Genomic DNA, 25,539 nt, shown 5'->3' with positions numbered 1-25,539 from the left:
GGCCTTTATCATGTCTGCTGACTGGTGAGGAGTCTGGGATGTTTGTGGGAGCTCCTGGGACATAGTCCTTACTCCTGGACACTGGCTGCCTGAAGGGAACCGATTGCCATCAGGGAGCATCAATGGGCATTGCAAGCCACATCTAAAGACTGGAGCAGTTCGGTTTCCATGTCAATTTAGTAATGGCGCCACTGGACATTTCCAGGTAGTACCTAACCTTGCTTTGTGTTGTACCAAAAAGTGAACTCTGTGAAAGTTCCTGCAAGATGGGTCTTGAATACTGGAAAAAAGAACTGTGACCACATTCGTAGCAAAGTCATGAGTACAGTAGCTTTCCAAAGAAGGTGGAGAAGTCCCCAAAACACTAATCTACTTTTATTTATCTGCCTTAATATAAATTTGAACTAAAAAAGGTTTAACACTGCCTCCTTCTTGACCTTTATAACTCATGATAATGAGCTCAGAATTAATCCAGTGGGCTGACATTGACTTGACACTCTCTGCCAGTACTTGCTATTGATCCCAAAAGAAACTGGAAATTACTGTAGTCAACAGAAATTTATACAAACCCCCAACAACTTGGATGTTTTCCCCTGCCTGTGCTAATCCTGAGCTACAGGGTTTACACCAATACTGCTGCAGTGTTAATAGAGATTACTGTGAGGCTAACCTTGCAACCAGAGGAGTTACAGTGCAATAGATGCTGCTTAATTATTGCTGGATGTTAAGTAGTAATTCTGAGCAGTGCATTATAAAGACCTGAAAGCAAAGCTTATGCAAGCTTGCCTTCAGTGGAGAATTTATTTGCTGGGGGAGGGGTTAACTTTAGGCTGTGAAAGTAATCACACTTTTGCAAAATAAGTTATTCTGAAATCACTGTTGTTTATACCAAAACTATGGGGTTTGCTGTGGAAAGTCTAATAGCAAATCCACGTTATTTCAGATATCTGTGAGATGACATCTGAAGGTTTCAGAAAGTGCTGCCATTTTTGTTATGATCCACTGCCAGGTGTGCCATCGTGTATGGCCAGACCTCAAAGGGGAGCTGGATGGGAAAAATCATGTGGTCTTGAGGAGTTGTTCCTTGTGTATAGATACCAAAACAGATGACAGGGAGGTCTCTTCACTTGTGCTGAGGAGTTTAAAATCCACATTTGCCTATGCCATTTCTAATTTGAGATTCTCATCCTCCAACAAAAGTATCCAAGGCTGAAGTGTTCTTCATGGGCTGACCAGAGAAAGACAGGTTGGAAGGATCAGTGAAAAGCAGTTCTGTCTTAACAAGCTTATTAATATAGAAAAATAACCACAAAATGCTCTGCTTTGTATGTAAATGTTACATTTGAAAATTGGTCTGTTCGCCTGCTTACTCTAGGGTTCCTATTTCTTATATCCCTTTTCAGAGAGAGCTTGCCTTCCAGAACTGTAAATGCATTGCAGTCTGCAGCAGGTGGTGCCCAAAAATGGGTGGCAATGCTATTGAAGCAGAAGCAAAATCATTAAATATCATTACAAGGATAGTGCAGAAAGAAAAGGGAGATTGATACAAACATGTGGTTGAAATAACAAGTGGAAAAGGAGAAGAAGGAAAATTACAATTTTTTTTTTCTCAGTTCTGCTGCTGATGGGGACATAGGTACATCAGTGTATAGTAATTGGCATGCACTGGTGCTCAGAGGGAGTTGTATTTGCTTACAAAGTATGGATGTTTTATGTTACAACCACCAGTTTGAGAGCCTTGCTGGGAACACAAAATTGGAAGTTATCCCAGTTTCTGTTTATTAAGAAAGACATGAGAACACAAACACCTAAAGCACCCAGAGGACAAAGCCTTCTGGGTGTCTTTGGTTCCATCCATCTGTGAGGAAGGATTCGCTGCCCGCAGGCCAAACACAAGAATTTTGCAGGTACAGTTCAGGAGTGAGATGTTATTTGACAAAGGGTCTTCCTTACTATGCAGCTTATCCTTCTGCCTGCATTACACAGATTATTAGGTAATATTGTCATCATTACAGGCCTTTCCTTTGTGGCAGCAATTAAGTGAATTAAGCTATTACAGACATCTGTGCTGATCTCTAAATATGGCTCGCAGGGAGAAGAAGTGAGCCCTTGGCATGCCAGTTCTGGTAGGAAGTAGATCTGGCTTGCAAACAGCAAAAGCCTGCTTTGAATTCAGTATCACCAAACAGGCTGAGCCCAGGCTCGTTTATTTTAGAGCTGCACAGGGCTTTCACAGCAGACTTTACATCACAGGAGGCTCACCCAGTTTATAAATTAGGTACAGGCTGCTCGTTCACGCAGACACAGGAGAACCAAAGCAAACTTCATGGCATTAAATCAAAAGTGTACGACAGGGTTTGAACTAAAACTTGGCAGCTCTGAGTTTTGCTTTGAATTTGATATCTGTTTGAACTGGAAATCTGAAGCAAAACCTCAGAGGACAGAAGATCCTCCAGATTAAAACTGGTTTTCAGGAATCCCTGAGACACAAAACTTCTGTGAATCACAAACTTCTTAATTTTCTTTCATATTTTACAGCTCTTATTTTTTTCTGTCTAATTTGAGGCCATTTCTAGTCCCTTGGAGAGTTTTGGTTAAGGTCTTTCAGGATTAATTCTAAGGATCAGTCCGGATTTGCAAAACATCTCTTACTGTAATTATACTTTTGGCAAAAGGAAGAACATTGTCAGTGATGTAATAACTGCTGAAAAATCTTCAATTTTATTATTACTACTTCTTCAGCTTGTCTCTAGTCTTTGTGGTCAAAAAGCAGGATTTTGTTCCAAAACCTTCATGAAGACACATGTTGCATATCACTGAATCAGACCATGTCCTGCAAAACAATTTGGGCACAAAAATTCTCCCAGAAGCAACTGACTCCTTTCTAGGATTTGATTTTATGCCATAGAATCAGCAAAGCTGAATTCTCTGTATTGAGTAAGCAGGACCAGGTCACTTGATCCTGCCCTGAACACAGTTCACTTTTGCTTTGTTCAGCTTGTTGTGGTTTGATGAAACTTTATATTTCATTCTCATCAGACTGCTCAAGGTACAGGGAGCTTTTTATTTGGTTTTCTCTGGCTCTGGAGTTGCTCATCTGATCTGCATTATCTCTACATCTGCTCAGGTTTCATGAGAGTCTCCAGTTATGCAGAAAGGTAACCGAGTAAAAACAATTTAGGAGAGAAAGAGTAGCACCTGCAACACAAATTAATTGTTAAAGACTTCCTTAACTTGCTTTTCAAAATGAATGGAGGACTGTGTTGGTACAAAGTGGCTGCTGATGAAATCTACAGCAGATGTGATGCTACAGACTTTTAACATTGTCCTGTATGAATTCTAATCTGCTTCAGTAACATTTCTAGATGAATTTGAATGGCATGCATCACTGAATAGTCATCTGGTCTGCAGAGCAAAATGAGAGAATATTTTTACAGCTCTTGCTAATTAAATTGTGATTGTTGCAGCTGCCTGACAGACGGCATTATTTTATAGAGCATCGAAGCATCATAAAATGATTGACAAGTGAAGGGAAAACTGTTTTGAATGAGTCATAATGGCCCTAGCTATTCATCTGATAGTCCAGTTATAAAGATTTGATGTCTTAATTGGTCTTCCAACCATTTAGCCAGAGATGTGTTCAGCTCCTCCATATAGCCTTGTAGACACCAGTTATCCTGGCACATGAGGCACATGAGTGGCAACAACAGTTGCTTTCAGAATCAGAACTTAAATAATTTATTTTACTACCAAAACTGAACATCAATCCCATTTCCCAACTGCAGGAGAGTAGACAAGTGGCTTTACACTGTCAGATGGAAAAATAAAAATGTGGGATGCTACACAAAATACTCCTTTCTCTTGTATCAGGCCTGGCATAGTTTGAAAGCATTGTTGGCTGGAACAACTATGTGCAGTCATCACTTTTTAATGAAGCAGCATGATTGTAAGGCTCAAATTTATCAGGGGAGGGAAAAAGCTGAACCTTTGCAATAAGTTGCCCCTGGTGATGGGGCATCAGGTGTAGGATTCCCTCTGCAGTGCTACTCACTGGGTCAAGAAACTGGGGCCCCTTGCAAACTCAGAGTGACCATTTCTGATCTTCAATTATTCCCGTACCTTAAACTGACTTTTCAGAAAGGAGAGAAATTTGAGAGAATGTGGGAACCCAGATTTTCCACCTCCTATCCCAATATTCTGGTCAAAGTCAGGACCACTTAACCCTAAGGCTGATGACAACGTTGAGTGGATGAGGACACAAAGAAAAAATATCTTATTAATTATCTGCATTTTCCAGTTATCAGACCTGCAGGAGTAAATTTTTGGTTTATCCTTGAGAGAGCACCTGCATTGTATGACATTTTCTCTGCTTTTTTGTTTCTTTAAAGGGCACATAACCATTACAAACTATTTGTTGAACTATTTTCCTGGGCTTGATATTGAGAAGAGGAATGCGTTTGGATTCACAGCCCTGATGAAATCTGCAATGCAAGGCCGAACAGAATGTGTGAAAGCCTTGATGATGGCAGGTATGCAAAGTGCTTTTCTTCCTCTTTGTCACCATCTAACAACTACCAAGAAGAAAATTGGCTCTTGGGATGTTTGCTCTGAGGACTGTGGTACAGCCTTCCCTGGAAATGGGTGCAGCTTTTAAAAAAGCCATAGGCAAGACAGTGAAGGCATGTGCTGCAGGAGTTTCCTTGTACAACCTCGCCCAGGAGCTCTCCTAGAGCTGTGAAGGTGAGATTTATTGTCTCCAGGAGAGTCTGGGGAGCAGGATCACCAAAATTTGTAGAACAGGAGTTAATGAAATCCATGACACAGGGGGAAAGACACGCTGGTTGCTGGCTGCCATCTCTGTGTGTGGCAGACACTGCAAGGGTGGGACCACAGCCAGACCTCCATTTCTGCCTTGAACTGTGCTGGGGACTGGAAAACTTGCCCTGTCAGGAGTGTTGGGTGTAGGGGCCACATCCCACCAGGGAACACTGGTGGGAAATCTGGTCACTTACTTTTTTGTTAATGCCTCTGCAGCTCTGAGTTTGGTCTCCAGGTTTATGAGCAACGGGGCACCACCAGGTCTGTGTCTGCTGCAAGGAGGGAGCTGTGGCACAGGGAGTGAGCAGGTCCCTCTCTGCCCACCTGTCTCTCTTTGCATCGGAGAACAGGAATTATGTTTCTTGCTCTTGGCTCTTGTCTGCTGTTGAATTTCTGGCTGTGTTGCATTGCAAGGTGAAGGGGTCCTGGAGAGGAGAATCCTAAGGCCCCTTGAGGGGCACCAGCCTCTACAAGAGCAGTCCTAACATACAGCATTTTTCAGCCACAATATTGTATGGGTTTTTTATATGAAGTAAGTGTTGTATAAACTGTTAGATAACAATTAAATAACTAGCTTATACTAGTATATATTCTTGTTTTTCAGATGCAAATATGAAAACACAAATTAAATATTGTGGGAATAATAACAAATGGCATGTGAATATTGTTACTGTCCAGATCAAGAGTCTTACAGGTCCATCTCATTGGGAGAGATCTTGAACAAGGAGTTCATTTCAGTGATTTTGCTGTCACAAGAGTCTAACCCTTCATAATCAGAGTATTTTAAGTCGCACAATTTTATCAAGCATAGTGATATTACTATCCTTCATTCCATGATATTACTATCCTTCATTCCATAATATCCAGTTTCTAGACATTGATATGACACAGAAAACATGATGTGGTAACTGGTGTGTTATTTTCTGCTAGGTTCTGTAGCCTCTTACTCTGGAACAAAGGCTTAGGAACTGGATCATTCATTTTAAATTTTTATGACAGAAAATTATGAAACTACTGCCAGAGCTCGAATACCACTAGAAACAGATGCACTGCCTGGACTCACACATACATCATGCAGATGCTAGTTCAGAATTTTCCAGTGAGTGTTATAAATCATCACTTAAAATGAAACTTCAATCCTACGATTTTCTGACTTGTCAAATTTGCCTTATGGTGTCATGACCTATTATTATCACTAGAGATCTGAGGGAAGCTTGTTCTTTCTGTTTGGGTCACTAGGAGCTGTTTCCCAACCTTTCATCTATGCATATAACCCAGTACTTGTTTTTCTGATTCTTATACTAAAATATTATTATCAAAGTTCACTTCTGTGGTTGCTGCCTCTGGCATCTGAATAGCCATTTCTTGTTTCCATGATTCATAAAAAACCAGAACATTGGGGAGAACAAACCTTTAGACAGCCATAAAATGGCTTTTTTTAGCCTCCATCTTGAGTTTGCCTACAGAAAGCTTTATCAGCCTGTTTTTGCATCAGAGATGGAGAGGATACCAAAGGTCATCCACCAACTAAAGATCTGGCATGTTAATATACTTTTCATTTTCTAAATTGCAGTTTTTGTGAGTACTTGCAGTTCCTCACATTCTCAGCTGAAATTAGGGGCCACAAAGGAAGTGCAGTGATTTGCCTTCACCCATTTTAATATCCGAGTATTTTTTAGCACTGCACAGTCTGGTGAAATGGAGGGAGGGAAGGAGGGAAATTCTCATTCAGAATGGATTTAGAAGTAGTTTGGGATTTAAGAGACACTGAGTGGGTGCTGACAATTAAGTACTAGTGAGCTGCAGGAGGTAAAAGACGTCATTAAAAGATTTGGTGAAAAAATAAATTTCACAAATAAAGCAGCAAAATTTTGATATTAAAATGTAAAATGCATGGCAGGATAGAGGGGAAAGACCCATAATTAGCTATGGGTCTCCTTGCACAGCTACAAAGCAGTTATGTGTGTTTAGAAAAGAGTTACAGCCAGGAGGTTTTAAACCTGGTATCCGTTCAGTGGCTTGGGTAAGACCTCTGCTGATGGCAATGCAGGAGGTCAGCAAAGCAGAATAACTCACCTTCCTAGCTGCCTTAGCATGGACTGAGCACAGTCAGATGGGGAAAGAGGTAACAGCAATGTGTGACAGATGGTCGGAGCTGGATTGCCAAAGCGACTGCTCTTTCTGAAATTTGAGTTCGTGGAGGGGGGCCAAGGTCAATCACTACAAGATTAAGGCACTCTGCGACACTTGGCCATAGCATTGCTCTTTCAGAGGAGCCTTTGGAACATGTGAATGTGCTGTTTGTGAGCGCACAGCGGGTGAAGGGGGCCCGCTCTCCCACCGGCAGTTTGTCACAGGCTGCTGCGCTGCCAGCACCGCGCCGATGCCAGCGCTCATCAGGGGAGCCAGCCACAAATGCTGGTTGCGGTTCACGTGTCAAGCCCTGCTGTAATCTCCAGTCTGAACTCAGTGCTGCTTTAGTAATGCTGTCAGAGTGGCCCTGGATCTGGAGACTGGGCTTTAAACACCACCCAAAAACCAGCTGGCAACAGACAACTGAGCCTCCTCAGCCCCGTCTTTAAAATCAAGATGCCAGTTCTGCATCTGAAAAGGACTTGAAGTCTTAATAAAATAGGATATTTATATCCTAAAGGAGCATGTGTGTTCAAATTGATTGTGCTGAAAATGATCTTCAGGGAAACTTCTAGGAAAAGCAAGGCAAGTGGCAAGTGCAGCATTCCTGAAAGAAAACTTGTAGGCTATAGTTACACTGAAATGGCAATTAGTTCTATAAGACTGCTATCACATTTACAAAGAGACATGACTACTCATGTATATTCCAGATAAGGCATTCTGCTGAATGACAAGTTTGTTCAGGAATGTCTCCTGATTTGTGCAGAAAGTCAATAAAACTATGGTGAATTATGCCTTAGAAGGGATTTTGTGATACAAGGTACAAAGTCAGCATTGATTTCTGTTGGTAGGTTGGGATTTCAGTACTCTGTAGTATTGTTTTCTGAGACAGAGTTTCCAAAACACCTGGGGACCCATCTGTCAGAAAGAATGGGCTTCTCCTCAGAGGAAGGTAAGCCAAGGGTGACAGCACCAGCCTCATCAACAATGGTGCTCCTTTAAGGAACGTGGCAGGGCTGGTGTCAATAACCTGGATCAGGCAGCACTGCAGTGATTGCCAGGCAAGTCCACGATGACAAAGGCAAGTTCATAGAGACAAGGTAGGTCTGAGGCAAAACAAAAAATTAAGTCTGTGGGTCAGGGTCCAGGCCAGCAGGGCACAGGCATAGCCCAGACAAGGATCAGAGCTGAGTGTAGGCCCCAAGCAAAGGTGGGGAGCCCCCAGTGAGCACTTTCTCACACTGTTCTTTTTGAACTACTCTGCTCCAGATTCTCACAGCTGCACCATATCAGAGCTGAAATTATTTTTTCTTGAAGATAATGGTAAACAGCTGTTCAGACCTCTTGCTTGTTTACAAGCTGAGAAATAATTTTTTTTATTTGAAGACAATTCCTTTAGCTGCTGTTATTCCTGTATTAATTCCTTGTCTGTTATATGTACATCAAGGAAACAACTTCCATAATTTGCCACAGTCACAGTGAGCTCTTTTGGGAAGGAGTTCAGATTCAGGCAAGTGTTGAGAAGAGACTAGGGCAAGAGGCTATTGTGAGATGAGGGAAATCCAAAGATAGGAAGTTTGTGTAGGGAGGCTCAAAAAGAGGTTAGTGAAGCAGGAGGTATGTGATGGTATGTCTTTTTCCCTTCCCTCACTGATTTATCTGTAATTTCTGCAGTCATGAACTTCATCAGACCATTCTGCCTCTGAGATCTTGCAATCCTTTCTTCAAATCCATAGCTCGTGAACTCTTTGATTTGATTCGTTCCTTCTCTTTGGCTCCTTTCTGCCTTCCAGTCTGGGTCCCATGCTTGACTCCTTGCAGTGCCCTGGTGCTCTCTCCCTGAGTGTCCTTTCTGCAAATTTCACTTACGTTACACTTAAACTGTTATCAGCAATTTTGCTTAGGGTGTCTCCTTCCACATCCATTCTTGATCTGTGTCTCCAGCGTCTTCTCTTTAGGGATATTCTCAGAGACTTAGGAACTAATTTAATAAAGCTGAGGTTTTTATCACTTTTCCTGTGCTCTCTTTTTGCCTTTATCTTCCTCTAATGACAAAACGTCCTTTGTGGGAAAGGTTATGCTGAACCCACCACAAACTGGATTGTGGTTGCTTTTCCTTATATCAAGTACTCCTTATTCCTCTGTCTCCAAGATAATCCATCTGGAAAAAAATTATTATTATTCTCTGTACCAGTATTCTGGTAACAGTCTCATTACCAGTATTCTCTGGTCCTTTCCTCAGATTTCTGGACATCTCCTTCTTGCGAAGCAATGGGATTGACTGTCACTTTTGTGGCAAGATCTGTGTAGGTCAGTTTTGTGTTGGCTGTTTGAAAATAGTCCTTCATCTGGTAAAGAAGCCCTTCAATAAATCAAATGTTCTTTGTATCCCAGCTTTAAACTCTTTCAAGAAACCCAGAAACTGTCTGCAGGGACAGAGATATGAGTAAACCATGACTAAACGTTGAAGGCGGCTGGGCAAAGTGCCTGTGCCTGTCCCAGGGAACAGATCTGCTGAGCAGTCTGCAGACTGGAGCGTGCAAAGCTCCCTCTGAGATCAGTCAAATTTCAAAGACAGAATATAAACCAAAGGATTTTCAGTTTAAGAACCTGTCTGCCTGACACCAAAGAGTATTCCTTCATTCTCTCATTGATTTCATTCTTCACCTTCACACTCATGTACTGTAAAGCATCAAGATGTGTGTGCCCAGGTGGTGTGCCTAGGATCACTTGGATGCAAAGCACAGGATATGGTGCCAGTTGTCAAGTCCTTGACACGTCTCTGAGATTCTTTTTAATTGGTGCCATCGAGCCAATTTTTTGACAGGTCTTTTGTATCCTTTAGCATTCACCAGCTGTAATCTGCTGGCTGTTTGCAACAGTGTCCTGCTAACTTCAGCTTCCAGAATCCCTTGCTGCTGTTCATTGTTCTGCAGCAATTCTTCCACAGGTGCACTTTGAATTTAGCTTCCTGTGTCCTTGACAGAGCTCTTTTCTGTCAGCAGGACTGGGCACATGCCACTCTCCTTGACAAATGCCCACAGCCCCACCTCAATATCATGGGAGGACTTCCCTGAAATTTTCTGGTTGCCAAGGAATGTGGGTATGATACTAAGGAATACCATAGGGCAGACTAGGATGCCTGCTTCTCATGATACTCTTGTATCCTCTTTACAAGCACCCAAGGGCCCCGGGGAGAAGAGTGTAACTCCACTTGAAAACAAAAGAGTGAAGAACAAGGGCAAAAGCTAATGTGTGGGGTCTTATAGGAAGATGGACAGATCAAAAGAAATGCAAAGATGGAAAAGGATGCAGAAATATGTGAGAAAGAAAGAATGGTGATGGGGACAGACATCAGAATTGGAGAGATAAAGATCATAAATTGGGAATGGGAGGAGGATAGGCCACTTGAATTAATTTCCTTCCAGGACAAAACACTTCAGATGTCTAAGCCTCTGCTGTGTAGCCTGTATCCCAGCTGCCTTTTATGGCCAGTCCACTTAGCAATAACAGAATGTTTTGACTAACAATTCATTTCCTTAGGGCTGGTAATCTCAGCTGGATGAGAACAGCTGTTCGGGGTTCAGAGTGAAGGTCCATCTCACCCATTATCCCCTCTTTGACATTTATGGATACTTTCCTTATATTTGATCACTCTTGTTACCATCTTCTCAACATTTCCTAATTCTACAGGGTCCTTTCAGACATAAGAGAGCATGAATTGCACATTTTTAACTTTCTTTTCCCCCCACATTTTTAATGGAGATAGTTTAAAAGAAATTCATTATATTTTATTTGCTATTTTTAGTCATAATGAGCAGTGAGTGGATATTTTCATGGAACTTGCGATCATTAGCCTAAGACCTTTCTTCCAAGTGGAAGTGACCAGTAAGAAGTCCGCCATTCTATATGGAGAAGGATTTCTTTGTTGAGAGTTGTTTCTTTCCGTATCTGTAACTCTTTTCTTTTCTTGTGAGCTCATGGATATTAAAATGGCAGTCAAGATTAAATGCAGGTGAAATTCATTATTTCATTATTTGTAATTTTATGAGAATTTCATATATGCAGTCTTAATGCCTTTTACCTTGTTTTAAATACATAAGGAGTTCATAAAATCAGCAATCAGTATCCTTATTGCATGTTCATTTTGACACAAATAGTATTGTGTATTTTATGTGACATTTTCGTGTAGGGATCTGCCTGACTCACCTCTGATAACAGAAATGTGGGTGTTTTAGTTAATTAATGCTAATTGTTTTTCTTTTGAGGTGCAAATGTTCATGCAACTGACCCAAGCCGGGGACTGACTTCGTGGGAATGGGCTTGTTTCACAGGAAGATCAGAGTCTGCCTTTGTCATGCAGAAGCTGATGGACAGGCCATGCCCAGAACAGTTTTCTGATCAATATAAACCAGAATGGCCAAAAATGAAGGAACTTCTTGCCAAGGCTGCAGAGCCAAAAAGCTGTTTGCAGAAGATTTCTGAGTGCGTAAGGGCCGCCGTCTCGTTCCGGTCTTTCTATGGCCCGGAAGAGGATGGGGTCCTTGACCACATGGTGAAGGTGACAACAAGTTTGGGAAGTCCCTTCATCGCCCTGGGGTGCCGGACTGTGTGCCCAGGCAGCCCACCTTGTGTGGGGAAACGCAGACTGGCCGTGCAGGAGATCCTGAGGAAGCAGAGAGCAGAGGAGATCCGATCTCAAGACAAAGACCACGTTAGCAGCTACGAGAAGCTCTTCCAGAACTCCAAAGTCACCGTGGTCGCCAAGAAGAAGGAGCGAAGAGCCAGCCTGCAGCCCATCAGCATGGCCGTGTCCCAGGTGACCACAGTAGCCACGAGGAAAGCAAGCCTGCTGCCGCTCCACCTGCTTCGACGGAGCAGCGTCCGGCCGGGATTTGTCATCCCCAAGGTCCGTGTCAGCAAGGCTCCTCCGCCCACCTTCCAGCCAGAAAAGGCCAGGAGGAGGAGCAGTGCCAAGGAGGACCCCTACCTGCAGATTCCCAAATGGAGATACAAGGAGCTGAAAGAGGAGCGGAGGAAGGCAGAGGAGCTGGAGAAGAATAGAGCAGCAGAGGCTCAAAAGCCCAGGCAGGTGTCTCCTGCCCAGAGCAGGACCTGATTTGAGGGTAGCTGCTGAGGAGGTTCTTGAGCTGCTAGTCTTGTTATCCCAGCAAGGTAACAGACTGAATGCCTTTGTGCATGCCCGCTGCTCATGGAGCTGGAATACTGAGTCATGGCAGGAGCAGGGAAGGAGCATAAATACAGCAAGGGCTATACCACAGCAAGGCTGATGGTGGAGCAGGAAGCTATTTTGAGCTGGAAAACTTACTAGGTTTACTGGTCTGCTGTTGACAGGACGTTCTAAGTGGTGCAGTCCTCTTGTGGATTCCTGTTTTTCCAGCTCCTGGTGAATGACTGTGAAACAGCTTGAAAAATGTGTTTCAAAGGATTGTGGTTTGTGTTTGTTCATTTTGTAATGGACAAAATTAAGGAGTTGTGCTTTTGACACTAGACATTCCTCCCTCTTCTTCCTTAGGTAGACATATTGCAAAGGTTTACAGTAATAATTAAAAGTTTAAAATTTACCACAGTGATGGTTGGCAGTGAAAATACAGGTCTACAGTTGTTTTGGATATACTAAGCACTTTATTTCTATTGCAGTAAACAGATTTTAAGTACAAGTCTATACAGTCTGTATGGATGCAGTTCTTAATGCTATTGTTTTCTCTGTTGAACCTAAAAAGGGCTGAATATGAATATCTGTGCAGTTGAGGTATTCACATCTTCTGCAAGTGTAATTCAGGTGCAGGGAGTGATTTGAAGAAATATAGAAGATGAGAAAATTTATTTCTTTGAAGAAATATAGAAGATGAGACACTTTTTGATTGCCACCATCACCTAAGATATGCCTCCTCCAATAGATTTCCCTTTATCCATTATCTGTTGTCTCCTTTTTAGTCTCAGGGAATATTTTGTCATTGCTTTTAACTGTGAAATAAGGGAGATGGTGAAGCACAGTGGATAGTTTTTAGGTTGATATTTAAGTTTCTTTTTAAAAAACTCACCAGGTTTATTGTCAGCCTTTCCAGAATATAGCCAGGACAAGAATATTATGCAGCTTTCAGAGGTTCAAGCAACTTTCCCAGGTGTCAAGTGCAGCCACAAGCTGTGAATACCCAGTCAGAGGTGCAGTACCAGGCAGCTCAGGCACTGATGTGGCCAGATGTCCCTGTAAGCTTGGGTACCACACCTCTGTGTGCCCCAGGAGGGCAGTACCTCACCCCCTGTCTCCACACCGGGAGAAAATCTTCCCTAGCATGGAAGTGCATCTCCAAGTGGCAGTTGCCACAGGTTGCTGCAAGTTTTTGTGCTCCTTTAAGGATCCATTAAGTAGTTCTCTGGTTGTACCAGCCATCAGGCTGAACAGCAAGCCAAGCCCTGGCAGATTTTGGTCAGGAAGGGCTGTAAACCTGCTGCTTGCTGAAGAAAGACCACGCTCATAGAAGTAGAGGTCCCATGCAAACAGCACAGAGCACATGCTCAGGTTTTGCTCAGGCTTTGCACACATTTGAACTGAAATGTGCTGCAGTGTCTCCTTCTGAAGGTGCTGCTGTGCTGGAGCCCAGGCAGACTCCAGCAGCTGCTGCTGCTGTCCCAAGTTTGTTCCCTCAATTAAAGAGAGGAAAAACTTTTCCATCCTTTAGTCCCACAGCACAAAGGCTGGCCACAGTCTCACTGAATTTGTAATGAAACTGTGCATGCCATGGGAGAAATAAATTCAGGAGATTGAAAACTGGAGCCCAGATCCGCACTGCCATTTCCTGTCTGCGGGGTCTGACAGGGGTTAGGACCGATGTGGGAGATAAAGATTTTTCCACACAGCCTGTTCTTTGTACTTCTGTGCTGGCCAGACTACAGTGCCAGGTGGCACCTCCTGGGTCAGAGCTGGAGGAATATGCACCTGCCAATACACCTGCCCAGACCTGGGAATGTGAATAGCAGTTTAATCTGCAAGTGCATCAGGGCTGTGCAATTCATAGGCACCAATTTTGTAATGGCTTTGGGGTGACCAGAGTACAAGCTGAACAAATTTATTTGGAAAGCCAGCAGATAATCTTCTGGCTGGCTGTGGCAAAGGTATCAGGATAGATTTCAAATTGGTACACTGGATTGAATGGTTTAACTGTTAATTTTTGTTTACTGCCAACCCAGGGTTTTGAAGATTTAGCACTCAGATTTGGTTCTGAAAAGCAACCTGTGCTACAGCTGAGCACTTGAATTTGCACTTTCAGTACCACCTGCAAGAGACCGACAATTGACAGGTGCACTCAGGGATTAATGAACAGTATGTTAGAATTAGGGGCTGGAAATAAAGCCTATTTTCTAATCCTTTGTACTTTACTGTGTTTATGTGCATAAACGTGATATTTCCATTAAAAGAGGCACAAGATGTTAAACTTACTTGGCACTCTCATTCTTCCGAGGGGCTTGGGGATGCTGCCTTTCACTTTCCAGTGGATCTAAAAGCCCATTCACTTTCATCAAAAGACTCACCAGCATCACCAAAAAGCTGTTTAGTTTCCCTGGAGTTATTGTGGGTTAACTCCCATTCATTTTGAATTTTTCCCTCGGAGTTAAGGAAAACTATTGCTTTTGTTTCCCATCAGGTTTTCACTGGTTGTCTTGCTGGAGAGAGAAGTCATTGCTTTGCTGGCCTGTGTCCATGCTGCTCTGCTGCAAGCAGGTGGTCTCCCAGTATCCTTGCTGAGAGTGGGACTCCACTTGGGGAGTCTGTGTAAAGCCTTCACTTGCTAGTTTGGCAGTGCAGGCCACAGGTTTCTGTGTCCTCATTGCCTTCCTCCCCTGCTGCCTCTCTGCTCTCCTGCTATCTTCCCCTCTTCATCATTGTCCTCTCCCTAAAGGCTGCACCCCTCACTGTTTATCTTACCAGCCTGAAGGTTGCAGTGGGCAAAGCTCCCACAAAACTCTTCCTGAAACCTGTGGCAAAGGGACCACAGTGGAGGAGGAGGAGGAGGAGAAGAAGAAGGAGGGGGAGGAGAAGGAGGAGGAGGAGGAGAAGAAGAAGAAGGAGGGGGAGGAGAAGGAGGAGGAGGAGGCACACCTGGACTGCTTTTAGCCACCTGTCCCCTCGAGCTGCTGCTGCCAAGGAGGATTTGAGTTCTGTTGGATTTCAGCACAAATAGTGTGGCTTGATCTGTGTTTTGTTGTGCATTTCTTTTCCCCCAAGAGATCCATAACTATGAAATGCCAGGCAATACTGGCTGCACTTCAGGTTGCTCCTGGTCACTCAAGCAGCACAGTTTACCTCCTGAAAAAGAGCAAGCAAACCCTTGGCAGCACTTCTGGCAGCTGGAGCCCCTGAGGGAAGGCAGAGGTGCTGCTGCAGAAAGATGCTCCTCAGAGGGAAACAGGACATTAATTCTTAGGGCAGAGGGAGGTGTTGTACCTGCCTTCAGTGCCAGGCTGTAGGGTGGCACATTAGTGGGAGGAATGTCCTGGAGTGCTGTAACTGGAATGGGGGCTGTGTCTGCCAGCACAGCCATTCCTTGTCTCGGTGCCCTGGGATCATCTCACCACGGTGCTCCCAGGAAGCTCCCAGCCCCATGGCCAACCTGGTTCTGCAGTAATTGTACTAACAGGGATTTAATGACAGTGACAGTGGAAGATGGAAGTCCTACTGCTTCCCAACATTTTCTAAAATTGTTCTCTCATCTCTGGTAAGGAAGATCTTCAGCATGGGGTTCCCAGTAGCCTTGCTCCTGAAAGGCACCATCTTCCCCATCACCCAATAGCAGCCACTGCACTGGGCATCATCCAAGTAAGGAAAAAAACCAAAAGGTATTCATAGATACCTCCCAAGGTATCACAGGCTGTCACAGTATTAGAAAAGAAGCTGGAAAATGAGAAGGGCCAACTCATCTTATTCTGGAGAGCAGGAATTTTCTTCTGTTTGGCGAATTCCTATGTACAGCTAAGTATAGCATTTATGGAAAAGCTTTGTGAACTCTGGACCCTTTTTGCTTTGGCTGTGGAGCTGCTGACCACTGGGAAGTATAAATGATATCAGCCAAATCCATGCTGAGACTGAGATGTGTTTTATAATGCTAAATATGCTAAATATGGATATCCCAGACTGGGCAAACTGGATGCTCCAAATCAGTTCCCCACCTATCTAATTAGGTAATTTTAATTACACATGGTATTACACTTAACCATACCTATAAAACAACCTGCAGATAACAGGCACACATAAACACCATTCCAGTATAAAGTAATAATGAGATACGTACATAAAATATATAGATACATACGTAATTTAAATTTTTTAAACATATATTATTAACACATATACATGTAAAAAGCCTCTTACCTCCTAGTGGTATTCTGCAGCACTTATATATGTTAATGATGACCATCTCTCAAAAAGCCAGTATTAAATAATTGTTCTGTATGTGGAACAAATAATTTGGGATATATTATGAAGGCTACAAAGGGAAAACACACCAGCTGCCTTTTCACTGAACACTATGGAGCACTTGCATGAGAAGAGGCAGGGGATTATGTGAAAATTGTACTTCATTGGATAATTAAAGTTCTTATGCACATTAATTTTGCCTAGTCAGGTTTAAATTTGCCACTTCTCTTGGCACATTTGAATTTACAATGGCTTTGGATGCTTTCATATCTATAAAACTCTGCACAGGTTTGTGGATAATTAGTGGGCCAAATGCTCCTGTTTCAGTTGTCTCTCAGGGAAACAGAAGAGGCTGGGAAATGGATTCAGGTGCTTCATTTTCCCCTTCCTGTTGTAGCAGCTTCCCACACAAATGCCAGTTTGTTCTTTGCCCAAGCCCTTCCTCCCAAACAGAAAATGAGCAGAAACCCTCCAGAGGCAGATGTGCAAAATCTGTGCTCATGGGTGCTGTCCTGGATGCATCCAGTGATTTCTCACAAGGCACTGATGGAGCAGTGAGCTCCTGTAAATGCGGATCAGGAAAGGGGCCCAGGAGCTGCTGGAACACCTCTGCTCCGTGTGTGTGCGTGCCAATGGGGTTTTTACTCTGGGTGCCATAGTAACTGAAGTCAGCTCAGAGAGGTGTTAACCACCAAAGGTGCTTCCTGAGCCTCTGTGCACAGCTTTCTGCTGACAAAGCTGATAAAATATTTACTTTCACACCACATGCAGCAGCAGGGAGTTAATGTTTCCTTGTGTTTGCTGCCACTATACTGAAGCCAGCTTTTTGCAGAATCCAGTGTTCTGCATTTTTTTGCAGAATCCAGTGTTCTGCATTTTTGTGTGACAGTGTTAATGGGACACAAATCAAAAAGTAAATGGGGAATTTAAGTTATAGCCCCACTAAAAGTTCTGTTCCAAACCAAAGTGAAGTAATATTTAAAAAGAATATACAAACATAGTTGTACTGAGAGCAGACATGCTGTATCATCAGCTTGGCTGCTTTCACAGGGAAGGCTAGTGGAAGAGTAGTAATGCAGCATTTACTCATGTTCTGCTCAAGGGAAATGTGGTCTTTCACTGCCTGGTATCCTTTTCAAAAAGCTGCAGTTACAGCCTCCTGAAGTGCATTCATATGAGTGAAATAGAATATTTGTTTGATGAGCAACAGAACCGAACAGACCAGCCTTATTAAAATTATTTTCCTTTGTTTCGGTCTCAAAAATTTGTTTGGCAAACAGAAATTCCACTAACATGATCATAAAAATGCACTTTGTGGGTATTTTACACAATCAGTTTCTCAGCTCTAGCTTTTGAAAAATGTGGGGTTTATTCTTCGCATGATTGACTGCATTATCCTTTTTTTATGTTCATGGGCATGATGAGCAGTGTTTGCCTGTGGTTTCCCAGGTCTTCTGCAAGAGCCTTTTTAGGCTTCTGAAGGGTTTCCAGCCATCATGAGAATCTGCATGACTGACTAGGATACCGTGCTCAGAGAAAGCCAAGGGAGAAGTGCTGTATGTCAGCTGTCCAGAGAAGAGATAGCCAGGCAACATGGCAAGGTCTGGTCTGTTGCCTTTAAAGACAACACAAAAAAACCCCAATTGAGCCATTTTAAGCTGAACTAATGTGCACAAACTCTCTTGGGTTGGTTTTAATCAGGTTTGTATTCACTTGACTTAACCAATCAGAAGCAGTTTGTGGTTACAGAGATATAAATCATTCATCCTGAAAGTGGTTTCCGTGCAGAGAGCTGTGGCCCCTTAAGTGTGTTGTTTCCAGCAAAGAGAGCTGCCTTGCCACATCCTTGACTTGGGGGAGGGCTCTCACCTGGGCTCTCTGCTGGTCCTTGCTGGTTTCTTGCAGCTTCCATTTTTCCAAGCAGGTACTTGTTGCCCTTTTACTCGTTTATGATGAGCTCTCTCACACACAGCAGCCAATGGCATCTCCTGGAGCCACTCAGTGCCTCTTGCTCACCTTCAGCTAATTACCAGTGTCACTTTCATTAACATGGCTCACAGCTGCCAGGGATCCTTCCCTTCACACCATCCCCAGCAGCACGCTGCAGCTTTGCTCTGTCATTTGGATTTGGGAAAATCCAAACCCCCACATGCAGCACTGGGTAAGAGCCGCATTGTCACCATCCTCCACAGAGAACTGCTCTCTTCCCATCAAGTAAAACACTGGCTTAATCTTTAATTCAACACTGTCTTTTGAGGATCACAGCCCCTGCTCAGGAACAAAGTGAGCCTGACAACAGTCAGAGTCAGAAGATGAAATATTAATCCATGCTTTCGTGACATTCAGGCTGGATTACAGTAATTCCCTGTCTGCAGGTCTCCCAGGGCCACCTCCTACAAAACACAGTTTGTACAGGAGCCAGCCATGGGATTTAACCCCTGCAGACAATCAGCCCACCTCCCAGACTGCAAACCTGGGGCTTGGCTGGAGACCTCCCGTCCTTCTTTATCTCCAGGTATGTTCTTCAATTGCCACATGCAGACCACATTCACAACTGTAGCTATTTTTAGTCACTAAAAAAAATATCCCAGCTTCGGGATGTGTCAAATAAAAAAAAAAAAAAAAGCATAAAAGCAATAAATATGATATGAATATTCTACAAATATGATAGATTATCACTCTGGCTCTTTGTCTCCTAAGCCCATCATCCCAGGGCACAGAGCGTATGTTATATGGGTCACTCTTCTTTTAGGGCATTGAATGGCATTTCCTTGGGGCAAGAATTAGTTAAATTGGAAAAGCAACAAAACAAGGCCATAGTGAAGAGCTGAGTGTTGCACACCAGTCAGCTCAAATCTGACCAAAGTCAAGAGAATGCAAGGTTGTATGAGAGAAGGAAATCCACCACCACAGAGGGATATAACTGAACAAAACTCTGAGGGAAGGAAACAGGTTAAAGCCAAGCTCTCCATCTGGTATTTCCATAAGCATCAAAGATGCAGCTGTTGCTGTGCTGGCATGTGTTGGATCAAGTGCAAGGCTTGTTCCAGTCAGACTTGCTCATTTCCTGTGTGCCTCAGTCTACCCCTCAATTAAAGAGAAATATTTTCCTCAATACCAAGTTAATCCATAAAGTCAGCTCTTGGTTATCAGGTAGTGAGGGAAAAAGGATGGATGGGAAAATCCACAGAAACAAAACCATGTAACGAAAACTATGTCAGTCAAGCAAAGCGAGAACATGATCTCTTAGCTTTGGAAAACCACGCAAAACTCTTCAGAGATGGCAGCTGGGACAGCAGGGGCCTGTGGAGCCTGTGACAATCCCCGTGGCAGTGTTCAGATGTCAGGTGCTGGTGAGGCTGGACACATCCAGGACACATCCAGCACACAGATCATCTTTGCTCATGGCTGCAGAGTGGCTGAGCCCACACGGCTTCTGGAGACAAAGAAGGGCAAGAGTTCTCATGCATTCCCTACAGTACAGATAGATAACATTAAAGGTGCCCTCCCTCAAACACGTGTGGAAAGTATCCTTCCCTCTGAGGAACAGGAAGCTTACCGTGCCCTTGGCCTGTTTTTTCCACCAAGTGATTTCCTTAGGTAAATGAGTATTGGCTGTATAGGAAAGCTTGGCCTAAAACACAAGATTAAGAAAGTTTTGCATCATATACCACCATTATGCCCTACTCTGCTGAAGAATTCCAGCTTTTGAAGATTTCAGTGGGCCATTTAAGAGATTTATGAAGTTATGAAAGCAAAAGTCAGGTCTGTGCAGTTTAAATGCCATAAAATCCCTGTGTTGCCATTTCCCATTAGCTGGGTTCTTCTGAAAGCCTTGTGCCAGCTGAGAAGGCACATCTGAGAATGACACTTGGGGGGAATTTAAATGAACCCAGGGCAGGGAAAAAAAGGAGGGAGAGGTGGCAGCAGCAGACCAGCAACAGCAGCAATAAGTCTGACAAAGCCAAGATCTAATTTAACAGTGATCATCCCTCACACAGTTATTTAAAAATCACATTAATGTATGGACATGAATCTCCCTACAGAATTGTGGGTTTACGCTCACCCAAAACAGCCTTTGGACTCCCAGACACAAGGAAAAGTGAAGAAATCCTCGTGGCCTGAAGATCTCTCCCTCAAGCCAGAGAAGGCAACACTGCTCACATTTTCAGGGTAGTGTCAAGAAAACCATTGTGGTGGGAAGGAGCTGAATTGGGAATTCTTGAGTACCATGCTACACCCACAGCTCTGCAGGAAGGTCTGCACTGCAGAAAGGTCTACACCTGTGAAATATTTTGAGAGCACTCATACCTTTCCTAGGATTCCTTGCAAAGTGTTTTGCTAATTTCAATTTTATCCACATCTTTCTTTGAGAAAATATCTACTGAGCTGGGCAGTGAATGCTGGGATGCTGGCAGGGCATGTAGCTATTTAAGGGCTTTTTCACATCTGTTTTCACAGGCAAACCCTATTAAATTGTAACAATAAACCACATGGATTTTACTGGTAAGCAATCAATTTCCATGAAAGATAACAAAAGCTTTCACTGAAATGGACTAGAAATCCAAATCCCTTAAAATCTGAGTCTGTATTATAAGCACCACGCTGCAGGCACTGCAGTAAACACTGCTCAGGGTGTGGTTTTCTTAGGTTAAGCATCACCAGCAGATGCAGTCACAGGTGGCGGGGTAACCCCACACACTTTCTGCCTGCTGCAAACTCCAGACACATCCAGTGGGCCAGAACAAAACACTCTTTTTGCCCTCTCTTCCAGCACAAGAAGCTCTCACAGCCTCTCCTGGGGGCTGGATGCCTCTGCTCACCAGAAATGCCTCATGGACTGGCACTCTCTGAGGTGCCTGGTCCCCAAAGATCATGCAAAGCCCTGTCCTGTCCTGAGAGGTGGCCCTGGCAGTGGCTCTCCAAACTCCCATGTCAATAACACTTGGGGATAAACCTCAAAGAGCCTCCCCAAGGAAGGGTACAGAGACCACACTCTGGTCTTCCATGCCAGCCTCTGGCTAAGACCAAAGGCTGTCCACTGCATTGTCCAGAGAACTGACTGGGACAGAACAACACCAGAAGACTCACCTCTAATAAAAAAGAATCTTGAGAACACTTAAAAATGCTTTCAAATGCTTTTTAATACTGCACAACACCTTTTAGGCTTTGTTGATGCTCCAAGGCATCGACATTTCCAAGATGCATTTGTAAAAAAGGCTCTAGCATTTTCCTCTCAAAATATCAAAGCTAAAACAGCTCAGTTGCTGTAGCCTCACACCATTGATTTTCATTAATTATTGTATTTGCGTTGCCCGCCGATGAAGGGAGGAATGATAAATCTGACTCCATATTCTCAGAAGGCTAATTTATAATATTAAGATACTGTATTATATTAAAGAATGCTATACTAAACTATACTAAAGAATACAAAAAGGATACTTATGGAATGCTAAAAAGATAATAGTGAAAACTCATGACTCTCTCCGGAGTCTCAACACTGTTTGGCACTAATGAGTGAAAACAACTCGCACCAGAAACCAATGAAACAATCACCTGTTGGATAAACAATCTTCAAACACATCCCACATGAACAAAACAGAGGAGAAGCAAATCAGATAATTATTGGTTTCCTTTTACTCTGAGGCTTCTCAGCTTCCCAAGAGAAAAATCCTGGGTGAAGGAATTTTTCAGAAAATGTGAATGTGACAATTGATATCTTCCCCAAATTCTGTTCATCAGCTAAACCATCCCTCAGTGAACCTACAGAAAAGGCCCACCTGGTGCTCAGCATGCACTGGCAGCTTTAGGGAGTGAAGATACAAGTTCAGCTTGAGTTCTCTCCACTGGATGCTCTCCCAGCTGCTGCTTTTAGTCACCTCCCCACACCTGAGTAAGGTCCCACCTTTAAGCAGTGTAGCACCCCACAAAACAGAACCATGGCTACATCAAAGTTAATCTGTGGCTTTGCAAGGCACAGGCAGGAGCTGGGCCATGACGTGTGGTGACGGGTTGTCCTTGAGAGTGCAGCACTGGGGAGCAGAGGCCAGCAGATGACACAGGCTGTTAGACACCGCTGCCTCTCGGTGACTCCAGGCACACAGGGATTGAAGATTTCGCTTTAAGAAGCATTGCTGTTAAGTTTGCAGAATAAAAACAAATTCACCTCTCCTTTTACACTTGAAGAGCTGCACAGCTGATGAAAGGCAAAAAGGCTTCAGCTCTATGGTTATTAATGCCAGCAAATAAGGCTGAAAAAATATACAGGGCTCATATTCATTCCTTGTGGCTTTTATTACCTATTGGAACTATAATGCTATCAAAGTGCTGTTCTCCATTTACATGGGCCCTAGCATTTCACCTTGAGCACAAATGCTAAGCTATCAAAATGGAGTGCTCAAAATGAATATGAAGGTGCCATCTTTACTCAGCCACCTTTCAGAATACTAGTACTGGGTCACAAATGCTATTTAGAATTGTTTCTCAGGGTAATTGGTACAGCTCTTCCTCAAGTGCTGTTCTTTAATCTTTTCACTCTATAATCTCAGCCATAGAAATATTTATATTTTCTGAACATAAAGCACAATAAATTAAGAGTGAAGTTCTCGTTTGATTCTGACTATTGAAAGCATTTCAATAGCACCTGCAGGCTGAGCTGACATCTTGCCAGTTGTTTTGCAATCTTGTTTGATTATAGGCAAAGCAACCAGTAAAAGAGAAACTGCAGAGCAGTAACCCTGGGAGTGCCTTTGTAAATAAACAAAGGATATAATTTTAAAAATATACATTTATATATAATGTTTATATCATTCCTCAGAAAGGGGATGTTGTTGTGTTTATGCTTGTTTCTGATGAAATAGACTGTACACTTGTTTACTAGTAAATGAAAAATTAGGATCTTTCCCCCTTAGTTATTAAAACCAGGTATACTGAATTATACAACACATATATGTTTAGAAGTACATGTACACCTGTATATTAAAACAGTGATTCCCCTCTCCTTCTCTCTCATAAGCTAATTTACTCTGAAGCATTTTGTTCAACTGTTTAAAAAATAACTCATATTCTCACTCATATAATCTTTTCTTCTAAACTTGCTGTTCCAGCAAGGAGCACTGCACAGACCTGTGCTCCTTCTTCCAAGGAGCTCTGCTGAATTTCAGTCCCCTGTTTTTGTAATCATGGGGCCTACACAACTATAGGGTCATATTTTGCATGACAAATTTCATTTCATGCCCTGAAGCCAGAGCTTCAGAACACATTTGTGAGCCAGGAAAAAGCCCAGAAATCAATGTTGAAGAAGTGGCTTAGCAGTGACCAAGCTGCAGAACTGAAGATGGGACACAGCCCTGTAACGCCAGCATTCCTCTGCAGGCCTCCACAAACACAACTCACATAAAGGAAAGGATCTGCCCATAAATCTTCTCCACCACCTTTCAGGTTGATAGACCTTACATTTGTTGTAAGAGGGATGTTTGGAGGTCTCTAGGTCATGTACAATACCTAGTTTGACTCTCCAGTCCTGCAAAATAAATCTGAACTTGCCTTAATTCCTTGGAGAGTAGAACTGAAGTTAACAGGACTATAAACACAAAGTAGAAATCCTCTAAAAGACCACTGGCCTGCATGGGATGGGAAAATAATCTGCCTTGAAGGAACTTACACTTGTAGGAATCCTAAATCTCCCAGGGGAAATCTGCTTAGATGACATTGGTAACATTTTCCATACTTTTTAATGTTTAGATTCTGCCTTTTAAGACTCTTTTTTATCCTGCACCCACTAACAAAGTCATTGCTATTGTGAAGGACCAGCCATCAGAGAGTGACACACACAGCACACCACAACAGCCAGGAACAAAACCAGGTGCACAAACAAACTAAACAAATGCATCGAGGGGAGAGGGATATCATGGGTCATGATAAATAGTTGGATCAAGCTCAGCGCTTTCTTTAAGTATTTACTTAGCCACCACTGGCTGGTGGTGAGCCAGCCATCAGCATGCAAGGCACAGTTCTCACGCTGTGAAATTTTCACTGTGGATGCTGTAGGAGCTCTTTGGGGCCATGAAAAACAAAGTCTTAACCAAGGATCTTAACCAAGATCCTCGTAACAAGCTCAGTTGACAGGCTTATTTAAGGCTTCAGCCTTTCATTCCAAACCCCTCCAGCTGTCACAACTGTCACATCAGCAGCAGGCTAATGTTTATTATGTTCTGGGTAATACATCAGGCCCTAAAAGGAGAATTCTTGCATTTGCTATTCATTATCTCTTGTCCAGAGGGAAGGAATAAGGTAAAGAATTAGCTTCTGATGTGAGTCTTTTTTATTAGCGACTCAGATGTAACACTAGCTACCTGCAAAAAGGATGTTAAAGGTGTTCACCCAAACTGCATGTTCCAACGAATCTGATCTCCCATTGCTTAATACCTCTGGGATGAATGAAATCTTACATCCTATTTTTTAAAACTGGCTGTTCTCTCATTGTAGGGACACACACACACACATACATGAATATTAATTAGATCTCAGTTCAACTAAAGTATATCTTAATTCTACATCCTTTATTCACATACATGCTGCCTTTTGCAGTGAAGAGAGATAATATACATTTCTTTATGCTTAACCTTGTAGGTTAAAATAACCAGAATTTATTGAAGTGCATTTGCATTTGCAAATTTCCCTCATCCAAAGGCCTCTTCCACGCAAAAAGATTCAAGGACATGTAGATTTACAAATCAAAGAATTGTCCTCTCAGTATGTAATTAGGCATGGGGAATTGAGGTCAGCACAAGAAATGGCCAGTGTACAGTTCTGAAAGAATATGACAGTTCTGCTGCTTTTCTCTTATCATCCTCTAACAACAGCTTTACAGAGCACAACTGAATCCACTTCTGTGCTGATCCATTTACTGTTCTACTTTTAATATTTAAAGCTTTACTTCTCTGATCACAGCTCCTGTTCACTGCTGATTTAAATACACAGAAAGTAAAATGAAGTGTGCAGCATTCCACTGGCATGTGCCCCAGTCTGGTGGTCTTCAAGAGACAAAGCCAGATGACCTTTATGGCCTCAGAGATACCATTTGAAAAATCAGATATAGCTTAAAATGAGGTGCACATCTCATCTTTGAAAAAAGGCTTAGAAACAAGGCT

The 25,539-nt window shown here is 42.9% G+C and overlaps 1 protein-coding gene across 1 annotated transcript in view; it reads left to right on the top strand.

The window, feature by feature from the left end:
• Window positions 1-14,412, top strand: part of ANKRD33B (ankyrin repeat domain 33B) — a 44,988-nt gene extending 30,576 nt beyond the window's left edge. The window contains exons 3-4 of the mRNA XM_058026774.1: window positions 4,389-4,529; window positions 11,220-14,412. Of these exons, the coding sequence (XP_057882757.1) occupies window positions 4,389-4,529; window positions 11,220-12,070 (992 nt within the window). The 3' untranslated portion in view covers window positions 12,071-14,412. The remainder of the gene's footprint in view (window positions 1-4,388; window positions 4,530-11,219) is intronic.
• Window positions 14,413-25,539: the final 11,127 nt, after the last annotated feature.

The sequence above is a fragment of the Melospiza georgiana genome, chromosome 1, assembly GCF_028018845.1.
Source record: "Melospiza georgiana isolate bMelGeo1 chromosome 1, bMelGeo1.pri, whole genome shotgun sequence".
In the NCBI taxonomy this organism is placed as follows: Eukaryota; Metazoa; Chordata; class Aves; order Passeriformes; family Passerellidae; genus Melospiza; species Melospiza georgiana.
The sequence above is the reverse complement of the archived record's forward strand: the minus strand, read 5'-3'. Positions and strand labels throughout refer to the sequence as shown.